General features: G+C 46.2%; 1 protein-coding gene across 1 annotated transcript in view; it reads left to right on the top strand.

Moving 5' to 3' along the window:
• Positions 1-12,439: 12,439 nt before the first annotated feature.
• LOC121003515 overlaps positions 12,440-24,233 on the top strand; it is a gene marked incomplete at its 5' end in the record, with an annotated part of 1,598,977 nt that continues 1,587,183 nt past the window's right edge. The window contains 1 exon segment of the mRNA XM_040435417.1: positions 12,440-12,581. Coding sequence (XP_040291351.1) covers positions 12,440-12,581 — 142 coding nt within the window.

The raw sequence follows: 24,233 nt of genomic DNA, 5'->3' as shown, positions 1-24,233 counted from the left end.
CCACAAGGGCATCACTGGGATAGTATATTGCTTTCCTCTCCATCCCCTCCCACCCCCGCAAAAATATTCCATGCATTGATCACCCCCGCCATTAGTGTAGTAAGATGTTTTACCGGGTATTTCCCTGCTCTGTACACTAAGTTCATCATAGCTTCATACGACCCCATGAGGGCCGCCTCCAGTAACACCGCCGGGTTATAAGGGTCTGCCTTGATCCACCAAACAGCATAATTTAGTTGCGTCAGAATATAGTATAGGTACATATCCGTGCCAGGCCACCTCTCTCCTTAGTCGCTTTCAGAGTATCCCTAGCTATGCGAGGAATGGAGTTATTCCATAAAAAGGGCGTTAGTAAGCGGTCTAGGGTATGAAAATGAGATTTCTGCAAAGTTAAAGGGGTTGCTCTATAAATGTATAGTAGCTTAGGAAGAAGGATCATTTTAAATATATTAATGCGCCCTATCAGTGACAGTGGTAGCGCCTCCCAAGCTTTCAGTTTTTGCGAGATGCATTTGACTACCGGGTTTATGTTCAAAGCTATAAATTGGGTGACCTCTTTATGTATGACTATCCCCAGGTAGGTGAAGTTACTCACCACCTAAAGTGATGACCTGGGTGAGACGCTCTGGGAGGAAGACTCATCAATCAAATACAATGCCGATTTGGCCCAATTGACCCTTAGTCCCAAAAATGTTCCATATAAATCCACTATCTCTAGTAAGGCTTCCAAAGAATGGCCTACATCTCCCAAGTATATCAGCATATCATCCGCGTAAAGCGAGATCTTTTTGGATATACCTGCAATGTCCCAGCCTTGTATTCTATTACTGCCTGCTATATACAGTACACCGATAGTGGTTTCATTATTAAAGCAAACAGAAGGGGTGACAGAGGACACCCCTGTCTGGTGCCTCTTTTCAGCCCAAACGACAAATACCCATTGACTCTTACCCTAGCCGTCGGTTGTAAATACAGCAAATCCAACCACTGGAGGAAATTCTTGGGAACCTCCATTTTCTTTAGGACTTCCCACATAAATCCCCACTCCACCGAATCGAACGCCTTCTCGTTATCCAACGAGGCTATCGCTGCCTGCATTATCATGTGTGATTTGTAGGTTTGTAAAAAGGCGTCTCAGGGTTATGTCTGTCATTTTCCCGGGCATGAAACCGGATTGATCCATGCCTACTTCCGATGTAATGACGCCAATCTACTAGCCAGCACCTTAGCCAATAGCTTAGCATCTGAATTTATCAACGATATGGGCCTATATGAGCCAAACTGATCCGGAGTCTTCCCTGCTTTATGTATGACCACTAATAGTAGCTTCATGGAATGATGTTGGCAAGGCCCCACCCTTCAGAGCATACATAAATAGTTTACTGAGCCTCTGACTCACTTCCTCAATCTGGAAATTGTACCACTCCACAGGGAAGCCATCCGGACCAGGAGTCTTTCCTTTTGCCATACATAATATTGCATGCTGAATTTCCTGCGGGACTATGGGGCCATCTAATAACTGCTTCTCTGAATGCGCTAGCTCCGTCACCGGGATAGTGTCCACAAAAAGTGCCATCTCCTCTGTGGTTTTAGTAGTTTTAGAGGAATATAAGGAGGAGTAATAACTAGCAAATTGGCCACATATTTCCTCTGGTGTAGTAAAGAGTACACCTTGCCCATCCCTAATAGCTGGTACTACTGTTTGTGGGGTTTCTGTTTTAGCCAGATACGCCAAAGTTCTCCCATTCTTATCCCCTTCAGAAAATATGTTTTGCTTCTGAACCATGAGGCGTTTCTGTGTGAATTCCGTTAAGTATAAATTGTATTGTCTTTGAGCTAAAAGCCAAAGTGAATGATGCTCTGGCGTGGGGTCGTCTATATATGTTTTTTCTGCAACATCTAACTTTCCCTCTAATTTAACCGTGAAGAGAGCAGTTCCTTCCTGTGCGTTGCTATCGCCGCTATTAGTACCCCTCTCAAGACAGCCTTACTTGCATCCCATACCACCAGCGGATTGGAGGAGCCCTCATTAACTGTCCAATATGTTGAAATAGCTTCCGTACACGCCACTCCCACAAGGAAGGACGTCCAGCCATTTCGGATTTAACCGCCAAGTAGAGTGCGGCCTACTGCTCAGCAATGTAAGGATTATCTGTAAGGGGACATGATCTGAGATACCCCTCGGCAGATATTCTGCAGCTTTCACCCATAAAAGCCCCTACTGATTTGTAAATGCCAGATCTATACGGGACAATGCCTTGGCAGAAGTCGAATGGCATGAGTATTGTTTTGTGTTAGGGTATAAGTTCCTCCATATCTCCGTCAATTAATGCGCTTGCACCCAATATAGCAAAGCGGGGTTATGTCTGGGAGAAGGTCTAAGTCTGTCAAGGTTACCATCTAACGTGGCATTAAAATCCCCCAATATGAACAAAGGAGCCACAGGTAAGACAACTACTCTGGCCATAATTTGGTTAACCACTTCCCTCTCAAACGGTGGGGGTACATAAATACTATTAAGACTTCACAACCCCTAATGTTAGCCTGCAGCAGTACATATTTCCCAGCCGGATCAATGTGCACGGACATCAGCTGAAACGGAAGAGACGTACTAACCAGTATGGATACTCCTCTAGCGTAGTTAGAATAAGTCGCATGATAAACAGATCCCACCCACGGTCTTTTAACCGCCAACACTTTTTGACCCCGAAGATGAGTTTCCAGAAAAATAAGAACATCTGGGTTATACTTCTTAATGTAATTAAACACTAGCGCTCTTTTAACTTTGTCATTCAGTCCCCGGACATTCCAGGAAATTAACTTACATATAGCCATTGTTGCTTAAGAGATATATCCCCTTCTCCTCCAGATCCTTCAGTGTCACTGCCCCATTCACACACACACACACATTCCAAGTTGTATCTAACGTAGAACATCCCATTCCGCCCCCACCCCGCCCAGACATCCCCAACTCGTCTAAGCTTCTATATCCCTAACCGACTAATCCTTTTAGTGTAAACTAAGGAAGACACGGTCTGCCTAAAAAATACTAAGACATAGTATAAGACCTAAGTCCCTCAAAACTATTCAAAATAAAATGATAACTCTGAACTGAGATTAACACCTGTCAGTACCAGACTTCCCGGCAATACTATACTATCCTGCTATCTGCGTGTAGGATCCTATCTGTCTCGCAACAGCTGAAGTGTGTCACCTAAGGACCAGATTGATATAACCAGAGCTCCATTAGTAGAGTAGAACATTTGCAGCAGTCCTCTGCTATTTCATAGTCCTTCTCCTCATCTCGGACGCTGTCAATCAATCCAGTCAGCCGCTTCCTCTGGAGTCTGGAAGAATCTGGCTCTGTCTCCCTCTTGGATTCTCAGCTTGGCCGGGTATATCATTGCATACTTGATTCCCAGCTCCCGTAGACGAGTCCTGGCATTTGAAAACTGTCGTTGCTGCTTCTGCACCTCTGCTGTAAAATCAGGGTAGAAGGATAACTTCGCATTTTCAATTTAAATGTCTTTCTTTTGTCTGGCGGCCGCCAGAATAGCATCCCGATCCCTGTACTTTAATATCTTCATTATGAAAGGCCTAGGAGCAGCCCCTGAAGGTAATGGTCTTGTAGGGATCCTATGGGCTCTCTCCACCACAAAACTGGATGACAACTCAATCGGGCACAGTATAGTGCGAATCAATTGCTCAGCGTACGCCTCTGGGGTGGAACCTTCCACCCTTTCGGGTAGTCCCAGGATTCTGACATTGTTCCTTCTATTGCGGTTCTCCGCATCTTCCACTCTGGCAAGCAAGACTTTCACCTGTTGTTGCAGGTTTCTGGTTGTTTCAGACGTGGTATTTGCAGAGTCCTCCACATCTCCCAGGCGGCGTTCCACCTCTTTAGTGCGGTCTCTTATTTTATCCATATCGTGGCGTAGACAATTAATGTCGCTCTGTAAGTGATGAGGCAGCCTCAGGTGGCCGGGTTCCCCTTAATGCAGGGTGCCTTCATAGGCGGATGTCCGCTGCGGCTTCACAGCCTATAATGTAGCGGGGTGTCCAATATGCTGACTGGGCTCCAGGCCCTTTGCTTCACCACCCTCCAAGGGTACTTATGCCGACCCCCCTCACCCTCCTACCTCTTCAGGGGTTCTTTTTTTCTCCCCCTTCACTTATATGGCGCCACGTGCTGAGAGGTGCTGGATAGAGAAAGACGTTTTCCCCCTTGAGCGATGTTCAGCTGCTCAGCAGAAGTGTTTGTGACCTGCCAGCACCGAAGCTACTCAGGCTCCTGCACCCGTGCCTCCACTTCCCGCAGGTAAGATGTCGTGTCTCCTCTGTGTTAGCGCTAGCAATTGCACTCTTTAGATCGCCTTCTCTCTTTCAGAGATGGCAGCCCTCCGTCTCCTAGCAGAAGCAGTCTTCCTCCACTCTAGCCACCGGAGCCTCAGGGACACCGCCGAACACCCAGAACACCTCACCGGGTGACTCTATGAGGATCCACACAACTGATACACCCTTTCAGGGTGCTTTGCAGCAAGATATAGCAGGATATTTCCAGGATGGCAGGGGAGCTCATTCAGCGCACGTCCTCACTCCATGCCCTCTTTCTCCACTGCTGTTTGTACTGGTGATTGAAACTCTCTTGCAGTCATTTAGACTAAATTTAGATATTGTAGGTATGTCGGTCGGTGACACAACTCATAAAACAGCTGCGTTTGCTGATGAAGTTTTGCTGCTGATCACCGACCCCAAGACTGCGTTCCCAGCCATTGTGTCAACCCTTCAGATATTCCATACATTCTTTTTAATTTCTCTGTAAATATCTCCAAATCTACAGTTTTAAATGTATCTATCCCCAAAACAGATTTAAACGAGATTAAAAATCTCTCATCCTTTCAGTGGACAATACACTCAGTAACTTTCTTAGGAATTAAACTCACACCTGAATTCTCCCAGCTATTTAAAGAGAACTTTCGTCCACTCCCCAGATGACTTGAGGACATGATAAGCTCATGGGATATTCCCTTTATCTCTTGGTTTGGCCGTAGAGTGTTAATTAAGTCCATCCTTATGCCCACTATCCTTTATTACCTCCAAGCTCTACCTATACCAATACCTAGAGAGTATTTAACAAAACTGCAAAAAATTATCTCAAGATTCCTTTGAGGAGGAAAGAAAGCTAGACTGCCATACAAACAAATGATCCAGCGCCCTGCATCAGGTGGTCTGGGAATCCCGGATCTCTATATGTACCACAAGGCTATAATGTGTTCTAGATGCTTGGACTGGCTGAGACCAGTCGGCAATAGACTGGACATAGTAGTTGAGAACAGCATATCTCCTCTGCCAATCCGATCCCTGCTTTTTCTAGACCGCCATCATATGAATAAAGCAGTACGTTCCCAAAGCCCCATCACAGGCTACACATTACGTGTCTGGAGGGATTCTGATTGGATGACACAACTAACTCCGAACTACCAAACGTTGTTGCAAATAAAAGACGTGTTATTTACTTCCACAATACACTTTCAGGAAACTCTCCCGGATAGGGTCAAAACTATCTCTTCTCCAGCCCATGACCTATGCCCGGACAATGATGTCCCGACACTTGAGACACTAAAAGTTCACCATCTACTAGCTAGCCTGTCAACCTTTCATCTGATGCATTTTACTCAGTTTATGAAACAACTACTCGTAGGTATTCCCGACTCCTCAGAACACTCTCCCTTTTGAAAAACTAGCTTTACAGGTCAAGGAACCAAAAGGTAAAATATCACAGCTATACAACCTTCTATTATCTCTGACAAGTTTTGACAACCTACCTTGTATTAAGCGTTGGGAAAAAGACCTAAAAATCACCTTTTCCCCCAACGAAGTCAAAAGGGCTTTATTGAATCCATCCAGGGTGTCCAGGTGTGCTAAACTACAGTTTCAAGGTACTATCGCAGTGGTACTAAACACCATACCGTCTCAGCCGCATGTTCCCAGATTGTACACCAGAGTGTGTTGGAGGTGTCGAGTAGAAGTGGGCACTCATGATCATATATGGTGGTCCTGCCCCAAAATAAAACCCTTTCGGGAACTTGTATGTAAAACTATCTCAGACCTTAGTGGGTCTTCAATTACAGCATCCCCGAAACTGTGCCTTTTCGGGATATTCAGTGATATCCAGTGCTCAAGACACACTCGTTTCCTCTGTAATACTCTGATTGCAGTTGCTAGATTATTGATTGCGGTTAATTTGAAATCTATTGATCCTCCTACAAAACCACAATGGATACAGAAGTGTGATCAACTATACTGACTTGAACAGATAGCCCATTGGGATGCTAGAACCATTGGTAGATTTGAGGAGATTTGGGGACCTTGGAGTAAATACAGGAAATTCTCTGTCGCCTAAAGTGGCTGGGAGCTTTCTAGTGATGAAGGTCTCAGATCTGTGGTATGATATACCTATGAAATAGATTCCCCCTTAGCATATAACTACAATATCTTACGAGGTACAATTGACTTACTACATTATATTTACTTAAGGCCCCTAACCCATGAGAATGGTTTCATACAATGTCATACTTGCCACAATACGCTGTCACAATATTCTGTCTATAACTGAAATTTACCCTAAGACCATCCAGATTTCCAGAAGACCTGTTTGCTCAATCCCTCCCCCCCTTCCCCACCTCCATTCCCTCTGCTCCCTTAAAATTCCATTATTTTGTTTGTTAATGTTTTGTGTAATTGTATTGCACTTTTGGTCTGTTGCACAACTTTATACAGTGCTGTGTAAAGCTATTTTGCTGATACAACTGGATACTTCGCTGTATTATTTCCAAAAACAATGTTATCACTTTAATGTCAAAAAAGCATAATGTGTATGCGTTTTATGACTGGAGCTGCAACTGTTGAGAAAAATACAGCCTGTATGGGCAATACCAGGGGCCAGTGGGCAAATTACAGGAGTGTGAGGTCCGACTCACAAACAACTCACCAGTTACCTGTCACCGCCAGTTCTGTGAGAAGGTCTGGCAGACGTCCTTCTCTACCTCTTGCATGATGTTCTTTGTTTTGGTTTCACTTTATCATCTCCTTTCCTTCTCCTAGGTGTCACCTATTTAGACTAATCGTCTCCCTTTATATTCCCTCCCATACTGCCTCACTTTGCGGTTTATACTACTTTCTGGATGAAGTGTTCACTGCTGGAGGCTGCTGCTGCTGCTGTTTACTCAGATAAGTCTTTTCATGTATTGTGTTTCCTTGCTGGCTTGATTCTAGGTGACCCTGACTCTGTCCGTATTAAGTGCAGGGAGCCGGTGGTTGTGTCCCCTCACTATTATAGGGTTTTCAGGTGTCAAACAGTCTTAGGTATGTGGGCATGCAATCGTCTACCATTGAGACCCTTGCATGGGCATAGCAGTCAGGGAGAGCTCTTAGGGTTTTATAGGGCTCACCTATATGCTCCTTAGTTTGGGATCAAGCCAGTCGGACGTTTATTCATAAGTTCCAGCTATCTGCAACATCATCCGTGACATTACCTCCAGCATGTAATCATGCTAGCAATGGGAAGAGGGAGGAGTCTGCGAGTCCCACTCAAGACTGGCTGATATGGCCCAGGACCTCACAGGTGCACCTAAATGTAGCCTGTAGATGGAAAGCAGGCACATTTAAATTGGAGTTTATACACCTCCAGGCATCTCTATATATACAAACTGAAAAGAATGGCGTGGTATTAGGCAGGAAGTGCTCAAACCCACATGCAGTTGTGTATATATATCCAGGGGAGCAAATCCTGCACTTGTGGCACGTTGCTAATGGCAATCCCCAGCAAAAATGCATACAGTGGAGGATGCCCGCAGCGAACCACAAGTACCACAATAGACATCCTACACAAGATAGCAATTATGTGGATGTGATAATCAATATAACAAAATAATAGCAAAGACAGGTGCACTCTGCGGTCTTACTAAACTGGGCCATATCAGCCAGTCTTGAGTGGGACTCGCAGACTCCTCCCTCCTCCCATTGCTAGCATGGTTACATGCTGGAGGTAACTGGTGAGTTGTCTGTGAGTCAGACCTCATGCTCCTGTAATTTGCCCACTGGCCCCTGGTATTGCCAATACTGCACAGGTGTGTGAGTGTTAGGTCCCGAGCCACTTGAGAAACCTTGGCGCGGTGCTCGGGCTCAGACATGTCCTACACCGTAGGATATGTTGGCTAATCTCTCAATTTCAAAAATCAGTTTGAGGGTTTAGTAAGACTGTAGAGTGCACCTGTCTTCACTATTATTATATTGATTATCACATCCACATAATTGCTATCTTGTGTAGGATGTCTATTGTGGTACTTGTGGTTCGCTGCGGGCATCCTCCATTTTTGCTGGGGATCGCCATTAGCAACGGGTCACAAGTGCAGGATTTGCTCCCCTGTATATATATGCACAACCGCATGTGGGTTTGAGCACTTCCTGCCTGTTTGATACCACGCCATTCTTTTTAGTTTGTATATCTATATGGGACCTAAAATCCTCTGAAATACTACTGGTAACGTTATTCCCTCCGAAAGAGCAAGTTCTATAAGACCACAAGGAAGGGACTTATTAATGTTTAAATTTAATACACAATAGTGCAGTGCAATACAAAAAGAAAGTGTCAGATAAAAGATAAAAACAACATATACATACAATAACAATGCAGTGAACAGATAAAATAAACGGGATAAAATACGGAATATTGGCTTACTAAGATGCAGCAGTTATATTCCGGCTGTGGGGACAGCTGAAGATATGGACAGTCACTCCAAACCATGTGGATCCCCAAAATGGCTGACAATTACCTGTTCCCAAACACCCATTTTTATCCCCCCTCAGCCGAGGGGTGGGCTGTGAGGGAACCTCCCCCCTTTCGGTCCGGCCTTCTGGGACCTCTGATATTATTCAAGTTTCTGCCCCACCTTCCCAGAAGACTGACTGAGGTGGCAATATGAATCACGGCAATTCCTTGCTGTATGACAGGGACTGCGGGTACAGGTATGATCCCATAATAGGAGTCGCCTGGTCCCGGTCATACAGACACCAAATATGATTGAGTTATGATTTCCAGAAGGCCAGATCCTGAATACCAAGAAATGCCTCATGTCCAGTATGTCGCGCATAGACTCTGCCCGAAGCCCATGTCAGGCTGAACACAATTATTAGAGTTCTGAGGCTGTGGGTGCCATGAGGTCGGAGTTATGGCTTCTGATATTATTTAATTCATCTACTGAATGGGGTAGACCACCCACTGGTCTAGCAGCCAACATGTCTAGGGTGGCTGTGCATTTTAAGTATCCCCCTCCCAGGTCTTTATTAGGAGGCCCAAATGGTTTTCAATTAGCAGGCCTGTGCTAAATGGGGCTTCCCCTGATAACGTGGAGTTTCTCACCTAGTCTTCAGATGGGCTGGCATCGAGAGGCACCAGTTGCATTTGCTTAATAGATCAATTAGCCACTGCTATATAATCAGCTCTTGATAATGTAGGTCTAGGATAATATGAGATCTATCTGTCTATTTACCTCGGATTTCGTTACAGGCACAATTTGGCCAAAAACATTTCCCGAACTTGGGTTTGGTTCCAAGGTACCACTTGGACCCGAACCAGAGTTCGGGAAATGTTTTTTTAAGGTACAAATTAATTTATGAAGTTATTGCGAGACTTCGCGAAGCAATAACTTCAGCTCATCGGAGCCAATACATTCTAATACTGTACGGAGATCCTGCTCTGTACAGTATTAGAACAAAGTTTTATGCGAATTGACTTTGGATGAAGTCGATTCGCACATCCCTAGTCATCATCATAGAGATTGTACTGAAAACTAAATTTTCGGATAGTCTGTCCGATCGGGGTGGTAGAGAGAGAGAAGAGTAGAGGACCTAGGACTGAACCCTGATGAACTCCAACACCGAGAGGGAGATAAGAAGAAGCAGAGCCAGAAAATTATACTTTAAAGGAGCGATCAGAGAGAAAGGAAGAGAACCAGGAGAGAGCAGTGTCCTTAAGGCCAATTATATGGAGCATGGTGAGGAGTTTGTGGTCTACTGTATCAAACGCTGCAGAGAGATCAAGAAGAATCAGTAGAGAATAGTCGCCATTCCTGTTTGCTGTCAGGAGATCAGTAGACATTTTAGTAAAGGCAGTTTCTGTAGAGTGGAGAGAGGGAAAGGCAGATTGAAGGCAGAAGAGAGTAAAAGAGATGTTCCAGAGGTTTAGAAATGAAGGGGAGGTTAGAAACAGGTTGGTAGTGAGCGGCACAGGTCGGGTCAAGATGTTTTATTTAGTAGTGGGGTTATAACAAAATGTTTGAAAGAGGATGGGAAGCGAGAGAGAGAGAGGTTATATATTGTAGTAAGGCGGGTAATGACAGCCGGGGAGAGGGACTGGAGAAGGTGTGAGGGGATAGGATCACTGCTACATGTGGGGGGTCGAGAACCAGAGAGAAGCCTAAAGACTTCTTCATCTGTTATAGCATCAACAGAGGAGGTCGAGCACATGGAAGTGTGGGAGGGAGGAGGATCGAAACTGGTTGGGGGCTGGGAAATGATTTCCTGCCGGATGTAACCGATCTTGTCTCTGAAGTAGGTGGCCAGATCATCAGCGCAGGTCATATCTTCTCTTCATGATGCAGCCGCTGTCTTCTAGAACACCACAAGCTCTCACCCCTGCGTCTCACACGGAGCAGAACCCAACAAATCCATCCCCAGCCCCGACACAAACCAAACAGAAAAGCTGAGGCTTCCAGAGTCCAGAACGAAGCCGGAAGAAATCCCACCCAAGGAAGACTTCATGGCCTACAGAGAAGCAGCTCCATGTCTGCTCCCACCTCCTCACAGCAGGACTTCTTCACTTCTATTACATTGTCTCTGTCCCACAACCCCAAATAATTATTTCATACCTTTACCTCCCTCTGCCCCCCCCCGCCCGTCCCCCGTCTGACACCCCTCATCTCAGCTGAGGACTATGCCTCTTATCTCTAAACCATCGGCAGCGTTAGATGAAGCTCGGAGCCGCCGTCCTCTCAGCCTCTCTACGTTACTACTCGCTGCTCTTCCCACATAACCTGCTTTACCGCTGTCACTGAGGACAACCTTCCCGCCTTCCCCCCATCCCCCGTCACACTAATCACCGCTTTACCTCTCCGAGCCTGTCCTGCCTCCGATCACAATCTGTCCGACATTTCCGCCGTTCTCCAGCGTCGCCGGATGCGTTTTTTCTAATCTCCAAAGACTAAAATCTCATCTTTGAAATTCAGCCAATGATACAAGACTGAAAAAAGGGAACTTATCGCCCATCCACTGATTGTGGGGGTCCGTCCGCTGGGGGCCCCTGCCAGTCCTGAGAACGGGGCCCATGTTCCCCCATTGGAATGGAGCAGCAGACAAGCTCAGATCAACTACAAAGAAAATCCCCAGCGATAAGACACAGCGCGGCCATTTATGTGCTAACACTAGGAATAACAGAAGAGAAGGTTATTCCTCCTTTTCCCCCACAGCGGAAATCCTACATCTGCCCCGACATAAGATATCGCTGACATCATTTCTAATAACTGATATGAAGAAAAGGGACAGAGTTACCCCTAAACATCTCCTGAGCACACACAGAGCCCCGATACCAGCAGATTACATCGCCAGCTCTGCTGCATGGACATGACAAAGACTCAGCTGTAGTAACTGAACATTACACATACACAGCTCTGCTACATGGACATGACAAAGACTCAGCTGTAGTAACTGAACATCACACATACACAGCTCTGCTACATGGACATGACAAAGACTCCGCTGTAGTAACTGAACATTACACATACACAGCTCTGCTGCACACACTGATAGAAGTCTTTAGAGGCATATTACACATAAACAGCTTGGTTGTATGCACATACAGCTCAACTACACAGACATTACACGGATACAGCTCATCTATACAAACATTACAGGCTTACAGCTCTGCTACATACAGACTGGTATTCCACACAGCACAGCAGAGTCTCACACACAGAGCAGCTAAACCTGGTCATGTGATCTCCATGACTCCTCCCACACAAGAGCACATGGTCATGACATCATCACAGGTCCTGTACCTTCTCCTGCAGCACAGCCTGACTCCTCCCACACCTGATCACATGGTCATGACATCATCACAGGTCCTGTACCTTCTCCTGCAGCACAGCCTGACTCCGTCCACACCTGATCACATGGTCATGACATCATCACATGTCCTGTACCTTCTCCTGCAGCACAGCCTGACTCCGCCCACACCTGATCACATGGTCATGACATCATCACAGGTCCTGTACCTTCTCCTGCAGTACAGTCTGACTCCTCCCACACACGGTCACATGGTCATGACATCATCACAGGTCCTGTACCTTCTCCTGCAGCATAACCTGACTCCTCCCACACCTGATCACATGGTCATGACATCATCACAGGTCCTGTACCTTCTCCTGCAGCACAGCCTGGAGCCCGACTCCTGCATGGTGGTAGAAATTACAGCCCAGGAGGCTCCATAGTGAAGGGTTGTCAGAGGAGGACACGCCTGCCCCCAGGTAAGTGGAACACTCATCACATCCACACATATAAGGCTCCACAGCCACAAAGATACACAGCTCCATCCGCCCTTAAGGCCAAGTTCACACTTCATAAATCACTGTGAAAGGTGCACCACAATGATATACAACTGACAACACTGGCTACTCCCTCAAGCTGATGTTAAGAACTGAGACTTTAGCCAATGTATTCCAGTCAGGAACACATCGGAGCCCTTTTGCACCACCAGTAAGGTATCTCAGCGTGGCATGGGTTCCTACCACTAGACTTCTACCTACGGAGTGTGAACGCGGTCTGATAGGTGCTAAGATACAACTTACAGCCAAGCTCCCACATACCTCCATAGTGAGATCACTCAGGTGGCGGGAGAGATGATAAGGCTGTAAGCCCCACCTGTAACCGGCCATGTGACACAGGCTGCCAGGTGCAACAGAATGCTAACAGCAGTACGCAATGGCACATTCCCTTATGTCCTAACCAGTGGCACAGATGGGGTATTCTGCCCCTGTGGACTGGTTAGGACAGGTGGAAGTTTTAATGAAATTAACAAACACATACACACACCCTCCTTCCCCCAATAAAGAGGGGGCGTGACCCCCAGGCCCTTGTGTCCTTTGGACAGCTAGGACGGGTGGTCCCCTCCTCCGTTTCGGCGGAGGAGGTTGATGTATCGTGGCCGGGTCGGATCGTTTGATTCGAACCCTGTCTGTGTTGGGGCCGGAGGTCGGGCACTCACCATTTTGCTGTGCTCCGCCGTCGGGCTCTTCCCCATGCGGCTGTAGCGGCGTCCTGCATGTTCTGCTGGGCACCGCCATCTTGGGGAAGCGATGTCATGTGATGTCACTTCCCTCGTCCGCCCTGCCGTTAGCTGGCCGTGCTTAACTGTTTCTACAGTTGATTTATGCGGGGCATTTTTTAGCTTTAGGGACAAGTTGCCTTACAATTTTCTCCTATAGGTTCCTGTATAGGGCAAATTTATTAGGTTTTATTATAAGGTTAATCCCGCCCCTTCCAGAGCGGAGCTTGGGTTGTTGGCGCTAAACAGGGCTATTTAGAGCTGGTGTTGCACCAAGCTCAGTCTCCTGGAGTGCAGATTTATCTGTTTAACCTTGAGACTTTTGTGTGATTGCTTGCAAGTTCTGCTTTCTTGCAAGTTCTTGTGTGTTGCGATTTGCTATTCAGACCTTAGGATCTTCTGGGTAAAGATCCTGAAGCTTGCCGTTAATTGTTTTTATTTTTTTTCCTCTGAATTTTACGGTTTATTCCCTTCTCTTATATTGAAGCCATGTCTTCTACCGGGGACGGTAACCGTGAGCCCAGCAGGAAGAATTCTGGCAAGAGGCGTCACCTGCACTACTATGATTGCCAGGTTGTGCTGGAAGACAACTACGCTTTTTCCAGATGCCCACCCTGTAGGGCCAAAGCACTCCCCCAGCAGGAACCGACGGTCCATGACGTCGTTGACTGGGTGAAGGGCTACATGGAAACCAACATTAGTCAGATGAACGCTTCCATAGAGGAATCATAGCATGCCTTTGTCTCCAAACGCCGATGTCCTTCCTCTCCCCATCGGGCGATGGAAGTATCGGGGGCTCAGGATGTAAGAGAGGATCGGTCTCTTCCTCCTCTGAGGACGAGGATGGTTTTGCTTATTCTTTTCCCTCCTGATAAAGCCCAGTGGCTGCTAAGATCCATCCGGTCGGGGGACCAGGACATTGATCCGGGGGAAGCCTCATCTTCTGCCTCTAAGGGGCCCAGGGCCTTTAAAGCGGATAGTTCCCTTCTTTCAGTAATGAAGACTGAATGGAAAAAAAGGAGAAGGGTCCCGTATTGACCAAGAGATTCAAGGCGGTTTTTCCTTTAAAGGAGGATCAGGTATCATCCTGGGGGCCTGTCCCAAAGGTGGACATGGCTATTTCCAAACTGTCAAGGAGGACTTTAATCCCATCGGACGACGGATCAAGCCTCCAAGATCCGATTGATCGGAAGGCGGATTGCGCCCTTAGGCGGGTTTATTCTTCGGCGTCTGCCTCCGCCTCAGTCGCTATTGCGTCATCAGAAGTGGCAAATTTTCTTAGATCAAGGTTCGCCCAGATACAGTCTGACCTGGACCAGGGGGTCTCCAGGGATGACATCTTGGCCTCCTGTAAGACGGCCAGTTTAGCCATCGACTTCCTGTGTGACGCTGCTCCACAACAATTGAAGTTGACGTCCAAGTCCATGGCGCTTTCAACCGCGGGCAGGCGTTCACTCTGGTTGAAGCCTTGGAAGGCTGATACTACCTCTAAGCATAACCTGTGCGCTATGGCTTATGAACCCGGCAAGCTTTTTGGAGCAGAGCTAGACTAGATAATGGAGGGGCTGTGGGACAAGAAGGGCAAGTCCCTTCCCCAGCAGTCCTTTCGTGGTCGGGGCAAGAGGTATGGTTCCAGGCCGGAACCTCAACCTAGAACCCAGAGAGATTGGGGTTCCAGTAGAGGAGGAAAATCCCCCCAAGAAATCCTTGACGCTCTGATTGCGGGCCTCCTCGAGGCTCTTGGTATTTAGCCGGTCTGACTGGATGTCCAATGCTCCCTGCTCCCCACATTCCCGTAAACGGGCTCCTACAACATTTTCTAGGGTTTTGGCAGGATCATATCAGGACCAATGGGTCCTTCGCATCATTTCACAAGGTTACCTTGTGGACTTGAGCAGTCCGCCCGCGGACAAGTTCGTCCAGACAAGGTTACTTCCCTGCAGCAAGCAAAGAGTTCTAGAGAGCTATGTTCTAGAATATCTTCAGAAGGTGGCTCTAGAGGAGCCCCCCCCCCACCTCCAAGAGATGGGAGCAGGTATCTATTTCCCAGTATTTCTGGTACCCAAGAATACCGGAGGATGGAGGATGATTATAGATCTGAGGTACTTCAATTGTTTTATCAAACGAAAGAAATTCCGTATGGAAACTATCCAGTCAGTGACCAATCTTCTCGTGCCGGGAGATTTCTTGGCAACTTTGGACCTCAAGGATGCTATCTCCATATTCCCATCCACCCTGGGTCCAGAAGATTCTTAAGGATCGCGGTACAGATCGGGGGGGGTCTTAAAACATTTCCAGTTTGTGGCCCTCCCGTTTGGGATTTCTTTAGCCCCACACACTTTTACCAAGGTGGTGGTGTCAATTGTGGCCGCTCTAAGGCTTCAGGGTCTGAGCATAGTTCCCTACCTGGACAATTGGCTCCTCAGAGCCCCTTCCCAAGCGATCCTGTCCCAACACATTCAACAGGCTGTCGCCTTCCTTTATCAGCTAGGATGGATAATCAACTGGGACAAGTCCCAACTTCTGCCAGCCACCTCGGTAAGGTTCCTAGGGTTTGTGGTGGATTCAGTAAATATGACTATTCATCTCACTCCCGAGAGAAGACGATCCGTTCAACTAACAGCCCGTTCTCTCTCAGTACCACGAGAGGTAACAATTCGAACATTGATGAAGATGTTGGGACTAATATCATCAACTGCATAGGCGGTACCTTGGGCATTATGGCATCTGTGTCCGCTTCAGTCGGAGGTACTAGCCAAGTGGAATCACAGTCCGGTGGGACTCCATTCCGTGCACTCCCTGTCTTACCATGCCCGGTCCTCTCTAAGATGGTGGTCTCACCTCGAGGACGGAAAACCCTTGATCCAGCCCTCTTGGATCATACTTACTTCAGATGCATCCCTAGTAGGCTGGGGAGCTCATTTTCTGGACAAGACAGTCCAAGGAACTTGGACACCACAGGAGAATTCATTGCCATCGAATCTCCTGGAGATCAGAGCGATCAGACTAGAACTTTTCCATTTTGCTTCCTTCATTTGAGGAAAAGCAGTGAAGGTACAGTCAGACAGCATGACCGCTGTGCTGTATATCAACAAGCAGGGAGGCACGAGGTCACAAAGTCTCCTGAGAGAGATAGGGGTGATATTGGATTGGGCCGAACGGAACCTCACCCACTTAGCAGCCGTTCACATTCGCAGAGTTCACAATGTGATCGTGGATTGCCTGAGCCGAGGTCTTTCAACCGGAGAATGGTCACTTCATCCAGAGGTCTTCAAGGAGATAACGCTCAGGTGGGGCATGCCAGAGATCGATCTCATGGCAACGAGGTTCAACACCAAGGTGGAGAGGTATTGCTCCCTTTACAGGGAGGACAACCCGGTGGCAATAGATGCACTGTCAATCCCATGGAGGTTCAGGCTGGCCTACATCTTCCCTCCAATTTCCTTGATACCGAGGGTCTTGATGAAAATCAGGCAGGACCAAGCGTCAGTCATCGCCATCATTCCATACTGGCCAAAGAGAGCTTGGTTTACCCAACTCTTCCAGATGAGTCGGGGTAAATTTTGGAGGCTTCCCCCAGAGAGAGTACTGGTGTCGGGGGACACTCAGATCTCCTCAAATCTTAAAATGTTCAACCTGACGGCCTGGAGGTTGATCAGTCCCTTCCAAGGATAGAAGGGCTTTCGGGTTCTGTCTTGAGAACCTTAGAGCACTGCAGATCGGAAGCTACTAAGTCCTACTCAAGGATTTGGAAGATTTTTTCATCATGGTGTTCTATGCGTCAGCAGTTATCCACTGAAGCTTCCATTCTGGCAATTCTTCAGTTTTTGCAAGACGGTCTGGACAAGGGGCTGTCCCCTTCTACCCTCAAAGTGCAGGTTTCAGCAATTTCAGCCTGTCTCAACAGGTCTATTTCTCAAGAGCCCCTTATTAAGAGGTTCCTGAAGGGAGCTTAAAGATTAAAGCCTACAGTGATTAGACCTGTCCCTGTTTGGGATTCATCGGTCGTCCTCAGGGGGTTATCATCTCCCCCCTTTGAGCCTTTAGAGGAGGTGGAATTCAAGTTCCTTACCTGGAAGATCACCTTTTTGTTGGCCATTACCTATGCAAAGTGAGTTGGGGAACTCCAAGCTTTTTCCGCGTTTGAACCTTATACTAGGTTCCTTCAAGACCGGGTACTACTTAGGTTTCTGCCTACCTTTATTCCAAAGGTGCCTTCTTTTGACAACATTAACCAGGTGATTTCCCTGCCGACTTTGGCTCTACCCCCCTCCTCTGAGTAAAGAGGGCTTCATACCCTCGACATTTCGAGATGTCCTAGGATTTACCTGGAATGCTCCAAGGTATTTAGGAGAGATGAAAACCTTCTTATCCTTTTTTCTGGTACCCACAAGGGGAGGAAAGCCTCTAAGCCCTCCATCAGTCGATGGATTAAAGAGGCAATTCGGGAGTCCTATATGTCTCAGGGCTCGGAGCCTCCTGAGTTTGTAAGGGCCCACTCCACTCGGGCAGTGGCCACTTAATTTGCAGAGAGAAGCTCGATTCCATTGGATGTGATCTGTAAGTCGGCTTCTTGGCGTTCTCACTCCACCTTTATCTCACACTATAGAGTGGATTCTAGAATTCATAGCTATTCCTCATTTGGCCGGACAGTATTATCTTCCGCCAGGCATGAGGACCGTCCCATGGTGGTTTCTTCTTGCTAAATCCCCATCTGTGCCACTGGTTAGGACGTAAGGGAATCGTTAATTTCTAACGATAATTTGTTTTCCCTTAGTTCCCTTACACACAAATATCCCCCCTTAGTTATACTTTAAAGTTGTTATTTTCTTCTTTTTCTCTACTTGTAACTACACAAGGGCCTGGGGGTCACGCCCCCTTTTTATTGAGGGAGGGTGTGTGTATGTGTTTGTTAATTTCATTAAAACTTCCACCTGTCCTAACCAGTCCACAGGGGCAGAATACCCCATCTGTGCCACTGTTAGGACTAAGGGGAAAAAATTATCGTTAGAAATTAACGATTCTAAGCATATCAAGAAAAAAAAGCTACAATTTCTGGGGAAATTGTGTGAAGTGTTCTTGCCTCAACCAGTAGTCTACAACTGGAGTGGGCGGAGTAACTGTGGAAAGGTTGGACTGGGCAGAGTAACTTTATGGAGTGTTTGGAGTGAATAAAGATAGTAAACATTACACTAACCAATTGATCAAATTTAAAAAGTGCACATTGCGAGCTTGATAGAGTGAGAAATGCATTTCAACTTTTATTTATTTATATAGCACATTTAATTGCAATGTTGTTTCCCAAAGTGCTTCACAGTTACATTAAAACATTTATAAAAACAGTAGCAGCCAATTTGTGTCGGTGGGCTTGAAAATGACGGAGTGGTGGCAGTTTAGAAATCATGTCCTGATTTGTCAGCTCACACCGCAAAGAAGAGCGGTTAAAAACAAACTGCTCCAACTTGCTCACTTCACTGGCGGTTGCAATCTTCAAACAGTTATAGTTTAAAAATTATAAATCCTACAGCGAAGAGCTTTATATTGTAAGAATCACAAGACCCAGACCTACATTTTGATGCATTTTGTCTCTGAAATATTAAAAATGAAGGCACAGTCGCAGTTTAGAAATTGCCCTTTGTAACGACACCCCGGGCATAAAAGGGGGTAAACGCCGTTTGAGATATTCCCTTTCCAGATGCAAAGGCATCTACTAAAGACACCAATCTCCCGAACGGCATACAAGGGAATGCTCCAAACTCCCGAACGGAACCTCACGAATAGCTGCTAGCAGACGAATAGGAAACGTACCCAAGCGGCTTACACTCCTAGCATACAGTGAATCCCCCCAAGAACGAGACGAGTCTCCGTGTTGAGGGTCAAGCATGGGCAGCCAGAGCTGTGTGTTTATTGTTCTTATATACACATCCTTACACACTAGTACCACCCACAGGGTTTTGTAAAAATAACCAATAAACACGTACAATACACTCAGACACTCCCACACAAAATCCTCCCCTCTGTCTGTGATACAATTACCTTACACAATGGGTTAATGTAATTATCACAGGCAGGAGAATACACAGTTTTACACAATGTCTTCTGTCCTGGAGACAATTGGGAAGTAATCCAATTTATCTCCAAGGGCAGAGGCAAAACTTCATTAGCCACATGGTAGCAAAAGACATAAGAATATTTAACTGTGCAGCTATTGCATAAAACATAGACATTTAACATATCCAAATGGCACGAATTAGACCAGGGGTTCAAAAGTTAGTAAAAGTCCTTTGTGACCAAAGGAAGCATGGCTTTTCTGCCCAAAACCAGTTTTTACAGAGTTAGACTGTGTGAGATAATTGGCTTAACTGGGTGTGGTAAGCCAGCTAGGTACAGAAAATACCTCTATTCACAACAACAGCAAAACCACACAAAAATACATAACTCCTATCAAACTGAACAGAACCCCACATTCAACTTATCCCCAGATGGCTTGGATCTGAGCGCTCAATATATCCGAACAGCGCTCAGATGCCACAAACATTCAAATGTTTGGCTTAGCCGTGGACATTTTTAGTGGCAGCAGGAATGGCTGAACGTTTTTATATAAGACTTGTTTAGGTGGGCTTGAAAATGAGGCAGTGGTGGCAGTTTAGAAATCATGTCTTGATTTTTCAGCTCAGACTCTAGCTTTTGTCAGCTCCCACTCTAGTTTTGAACATTCGCCCATTTATTCCTATGGGACCAATTTCGCCACAAAAACGCTGATATTTCGTGAACCATTCGGCGAAACATTCCACAAAGTAAAGCAGTAATAGCAGATCAATCGGGAACAATCCGCACGTTTTGGTATATTACTGTATATGTAGTGTAAAAACTGTGGGAGGAGTTAGGGTGGTAAATTTGGCTATAATAATAAGAATATATATGTGAGATAACAGTACGTGGTCTTGCCATGCAAGAACATTTAATAACTGAAATAAAGTAGCCTAAATAGGAGGAAATGCTCAAAAACACTAAACACTGTGGCGTGTTTATAACCCGGGGAGCAATTGTTCCGCATGTGGTCCGCTGCCGACATCCTCCATTGTATGCATTTGTGCTGGGGATTGCCGTTAGCAACGGATGATATACGGAGGAATTGCTCCCCTGGTTATAAACACGCCACAGTGTTTGGAGTTTTTGAGCATTTCCTCCCATTTAGGCTACTTTATTTCAGTTATTTTTCAAGTTCACACTTCAGTTATTTGGTCAGTTATTTCCTTCAGTTATTGAGCCCAGACCAGTAGTGAAACCTACTCAGAGATGAGGTGTAATGGGAAGATCTGCACTTGTTCTGTGTTTTTCACCCACACCAGGTTTTGGCTCACAATAACTGATCAAATAACTGAAGTGTGAACTCAGCCTAATCTACAAATTCCAGAGAACATGAAGCAGGAAGTAAAGACGCGGCTTCTGGGGCAGGACACCAACTTAAAGATAATAACATAAAATACAAATCACAAGAGGTTGGTTCTAGTATACAATGCATTTCAAGGGCGGCCTTCCTCAGGTGCAACAAAAGCCAGGAGCAGGGGGCGTTATATAGAAGACATATCCAGGAGATCTCAGAGACATGGACTGGAGCAGGGGGCGTTATATAGAAGACATATCCAGGAGATCTCAGAGACATGGACTGGAGCAGGGGGCGTTATATAGAAGACATATCCAGGAGATCTCAAAGCTGTGGACTGGAGCAGGGGGAGTTATATAGAAGACATATCCAGGAGATCTCAGAGACGTGGACTGGAGGAGGGGGCGTTATATGGAAGATATATCCAGGAGTTCTCAGAGACGTGGACTAGAACAGGTTATATAGAAGACATATCCAGGAGATCTCAGAGACGTGGACTGGAGCAGGGGGCGTTATATAGAAGACATATCCAGGAGATCTCAAAGATGTGGACTGGAGCAGGGGGCGTTATATAGAAGACATATACAGGAGATCTCAGAGACATGGACTGGAGCAGGGGGCGTTATATAGAAGACATATCCAGGAGATCTCTGAGTCGTGGACTGGAGCAGGGGGCGTTATATAGAAGACATATCCAGGAGATCTCAGAGACGTGGACTGGAGGAGGGGGTGTTATATAGAAGACATATCCAGGAGATCTCAGAGACGTGGACTGGAGCAGGGGGCGTTATATAGAAGACATATCCAGGAGATCTCTGAGTCGTGGACTGGAGCAGGGGGCGTTATATAGAAGACATATCCAGGAGATCTCAGAGACGTGGACTGGAGCAGAGGGCATTATATAGAATACATGTCCAGGAGATCTCAGAGACGTGGACTGGAGGAGGGGGCGTTATATAGAAGACATATCCAGGAGATCTCAGAGACCTGGACTGGAGGAGGGAGCGTTATATAGAAGACATATCCAGGAGATCTCAGAGACGTGGACTGGAGCAGGGGGCGTTATATAGAAGACATATCCAGGAGATCTCAGAGATGTGGACTGGAGGAGGGGGCGTTATATAGAAGACATATCCAGGAGATCAGAGACGTGGACTGGAGCAGAGTACTGGAAAATTCATCCTTTTCTAAAAATCACTAAAAACATGACTGGATAAAAATGAGTGGCACTACAAGAGGAGGATCACACCCCCAAGGATATATAAATACAGGACACGAGGCTGAAGGTGGTTTCTTATTGAAAAGTTGCAGTGAGCGTCCCGAGGGGAAATCAGGTGAAAGCGGCATAAAAATACAAATGATGGGCACAAAATGGGCAGAAAAGTGTGATTTAAAGACTGAAATGAATTCGGGCACTGATCTCACACTGGTGACATACAGAGGGTGGTGCCCGCACCATATACAGGGGAGTTCAGCCCAAACAGGTTCTGGCACAAGAACTGGCAGCAAAGTGGACAGACGGACACTCTCACTGATTTCAGTAAGTAATTGGTGTTTTTAAAGGGTTAAATGAATTTGGGCCGGGCTGATGGGGGTCTCTGTAGAAGTCACTGTTATGGTGGGTATTAATGCTCTACATTGGAGAAGGGCAGAATGACCCGGGGAAATGAAGAGATTCTGGAATTCCTTGGATTTCTTCATTCAATCCCTCCGGTGTCCGAGTCCGCATCCTGACCCTCCAGAAGTCTTCTCCACCGATCAGCCGTGCAGACCCATCTCTACACCATGTAGGTATCAAACCGCCATCTTTATTATGTGTGATGGTGAAATGACGGACAAATTGCGGTTAGATTTCTCTGCATTAGCCTCAGTAGCGGTAATCCCGAGTGTGGCTTAGGGTTAACTTACACTGCAAGAAGTGGTAACCCTGAACCATACTCAGCATTACCATGGGTTAATTAGAACGGGGCAGGAATGGATGCGGACAGCACACAGTGTGCTGTCCGCATGCCCATTTCTGGAGCGCGGCGCCAACTACCGGCCGCAGCTCCGGAAGAATGTATCACTTCGGGTATGAAAATACTACAGGAATTAGACTGCCAGGGAGGTTAACCCCTTTAGAAAAAATTTGGAAAAATTCACAGTTTTCAAAATGTTAATTTCTCTGCTTTTCCGGCAGATAGTGATACCTCGTAAACCAGTTATTACTTTACATCCCCCATATGTCTGCTTTATGTTCCTCCTTCTGTAAATGTCGTTTTATTTTTTTAGAACAGGCTTAGAAGTTTAGAAACAATCCTTATAATTTTTTGTCAAATTTCCCAAACTGCTTTTCAAAGGGGTTCTCCGGGCTTTTAATATTGATAACCTATCTTGAGGATAGGTCATCAGTATCGGATTGGCGGGGATTTGACACCCGGCACGCCCACAGGTCAGATGCATGAGGAGAAGGCGCGCGCCGTTTCTGGTCCTGTTCACCACTGTCATGTCTACGGCAAGCAGGAAGAGAGACAGGAGACGGCAGGCGCGCAGCGTGTACCTTCTCTTCATACAGCTGATCGACTGGGGGTGCTGGGTGTCAGACCCCCCCTCCCCCGATCTGATATTGATGACCTCCGCTCACCTATGATCTCGATGCGTGCTGGATCCTATAGTTCTCTCGTGTGCCGCCACACTTACTTGCGTGTGTGTAGTAGGGATATGGGAACGCCGACTTCTTCTGTTTCAGTGTCCGGAATGGTATGAAGGATACGTTTATTCCTCTCAATAGGTTGGTGCCGCAGTTGCACTCGATGGATTAATACCGCAGTTACACCAGACGCATTTCCAAACTGTACGTTTTGTTCCTCAGTGGTTGCAGTAGTATAAAAATGAGGGACCAATCGCTCCTTATCCGGAGCTGTGCTGATATCAGAACCTGGGCCGGACCGTGTCAGGATGTTTTTGTAGTATTCTAGTCATTCACAATGCACACCCTGCGGTTTCTTCAGTTGTTCTATATACCAACAAATGAAACCTACAAATGATCTAGATTATAAAATCCAATATAATGAAGATACTAAACATCCAAGTTGATCAACAAGTCATAAAACTGGGAATAAAAAAAAATAATAGAATAAAATAGACACATGTTGTGTAAAAGGGTTAATGTGATCTTCATTCTGGGGTGTTAGTTCGCTCTGCAGGTCTGTCTGCATTTTATTCTATATATTTTTTATTCCCAGTTTTATGACTTGTTGACCAACTTATGTTTTGTATTTTATATATATTGGATTTTATGACATATCATGAAACTGCCTTGACCTCACACATGTTTCGATCCATATAAAAAGAGAGAACACAACATCTTCTCTCCATTCAGGTTCCTGCAATATAGGATCCGCTCAGTGGATATCTTCTATATAAGATCCTTCTCCTGATTGACCCATCAAGAATGGACAGGGACAAGATGGCGGAGAGTATAATAAA

The sequence above is a fragment of the Bufo bufo genome, chromosome 6 (assembly GCF_905171765.1).
Source record: "Bufo bufo chromosome 6, aBufBuf1.1, whole genome shotgun sequence".
In the NCBI taxonomy this organism is placed as follows: Eukaryota; Metazoa; Chordata; class Amphibia; order Anura; family Bufonidae; genus Bufo; species Bufo bufo.
Note: the sequence above shows the minus strand (reverse complement) of the source record. Positions and strands in the feature narration are given on the sequence as shown.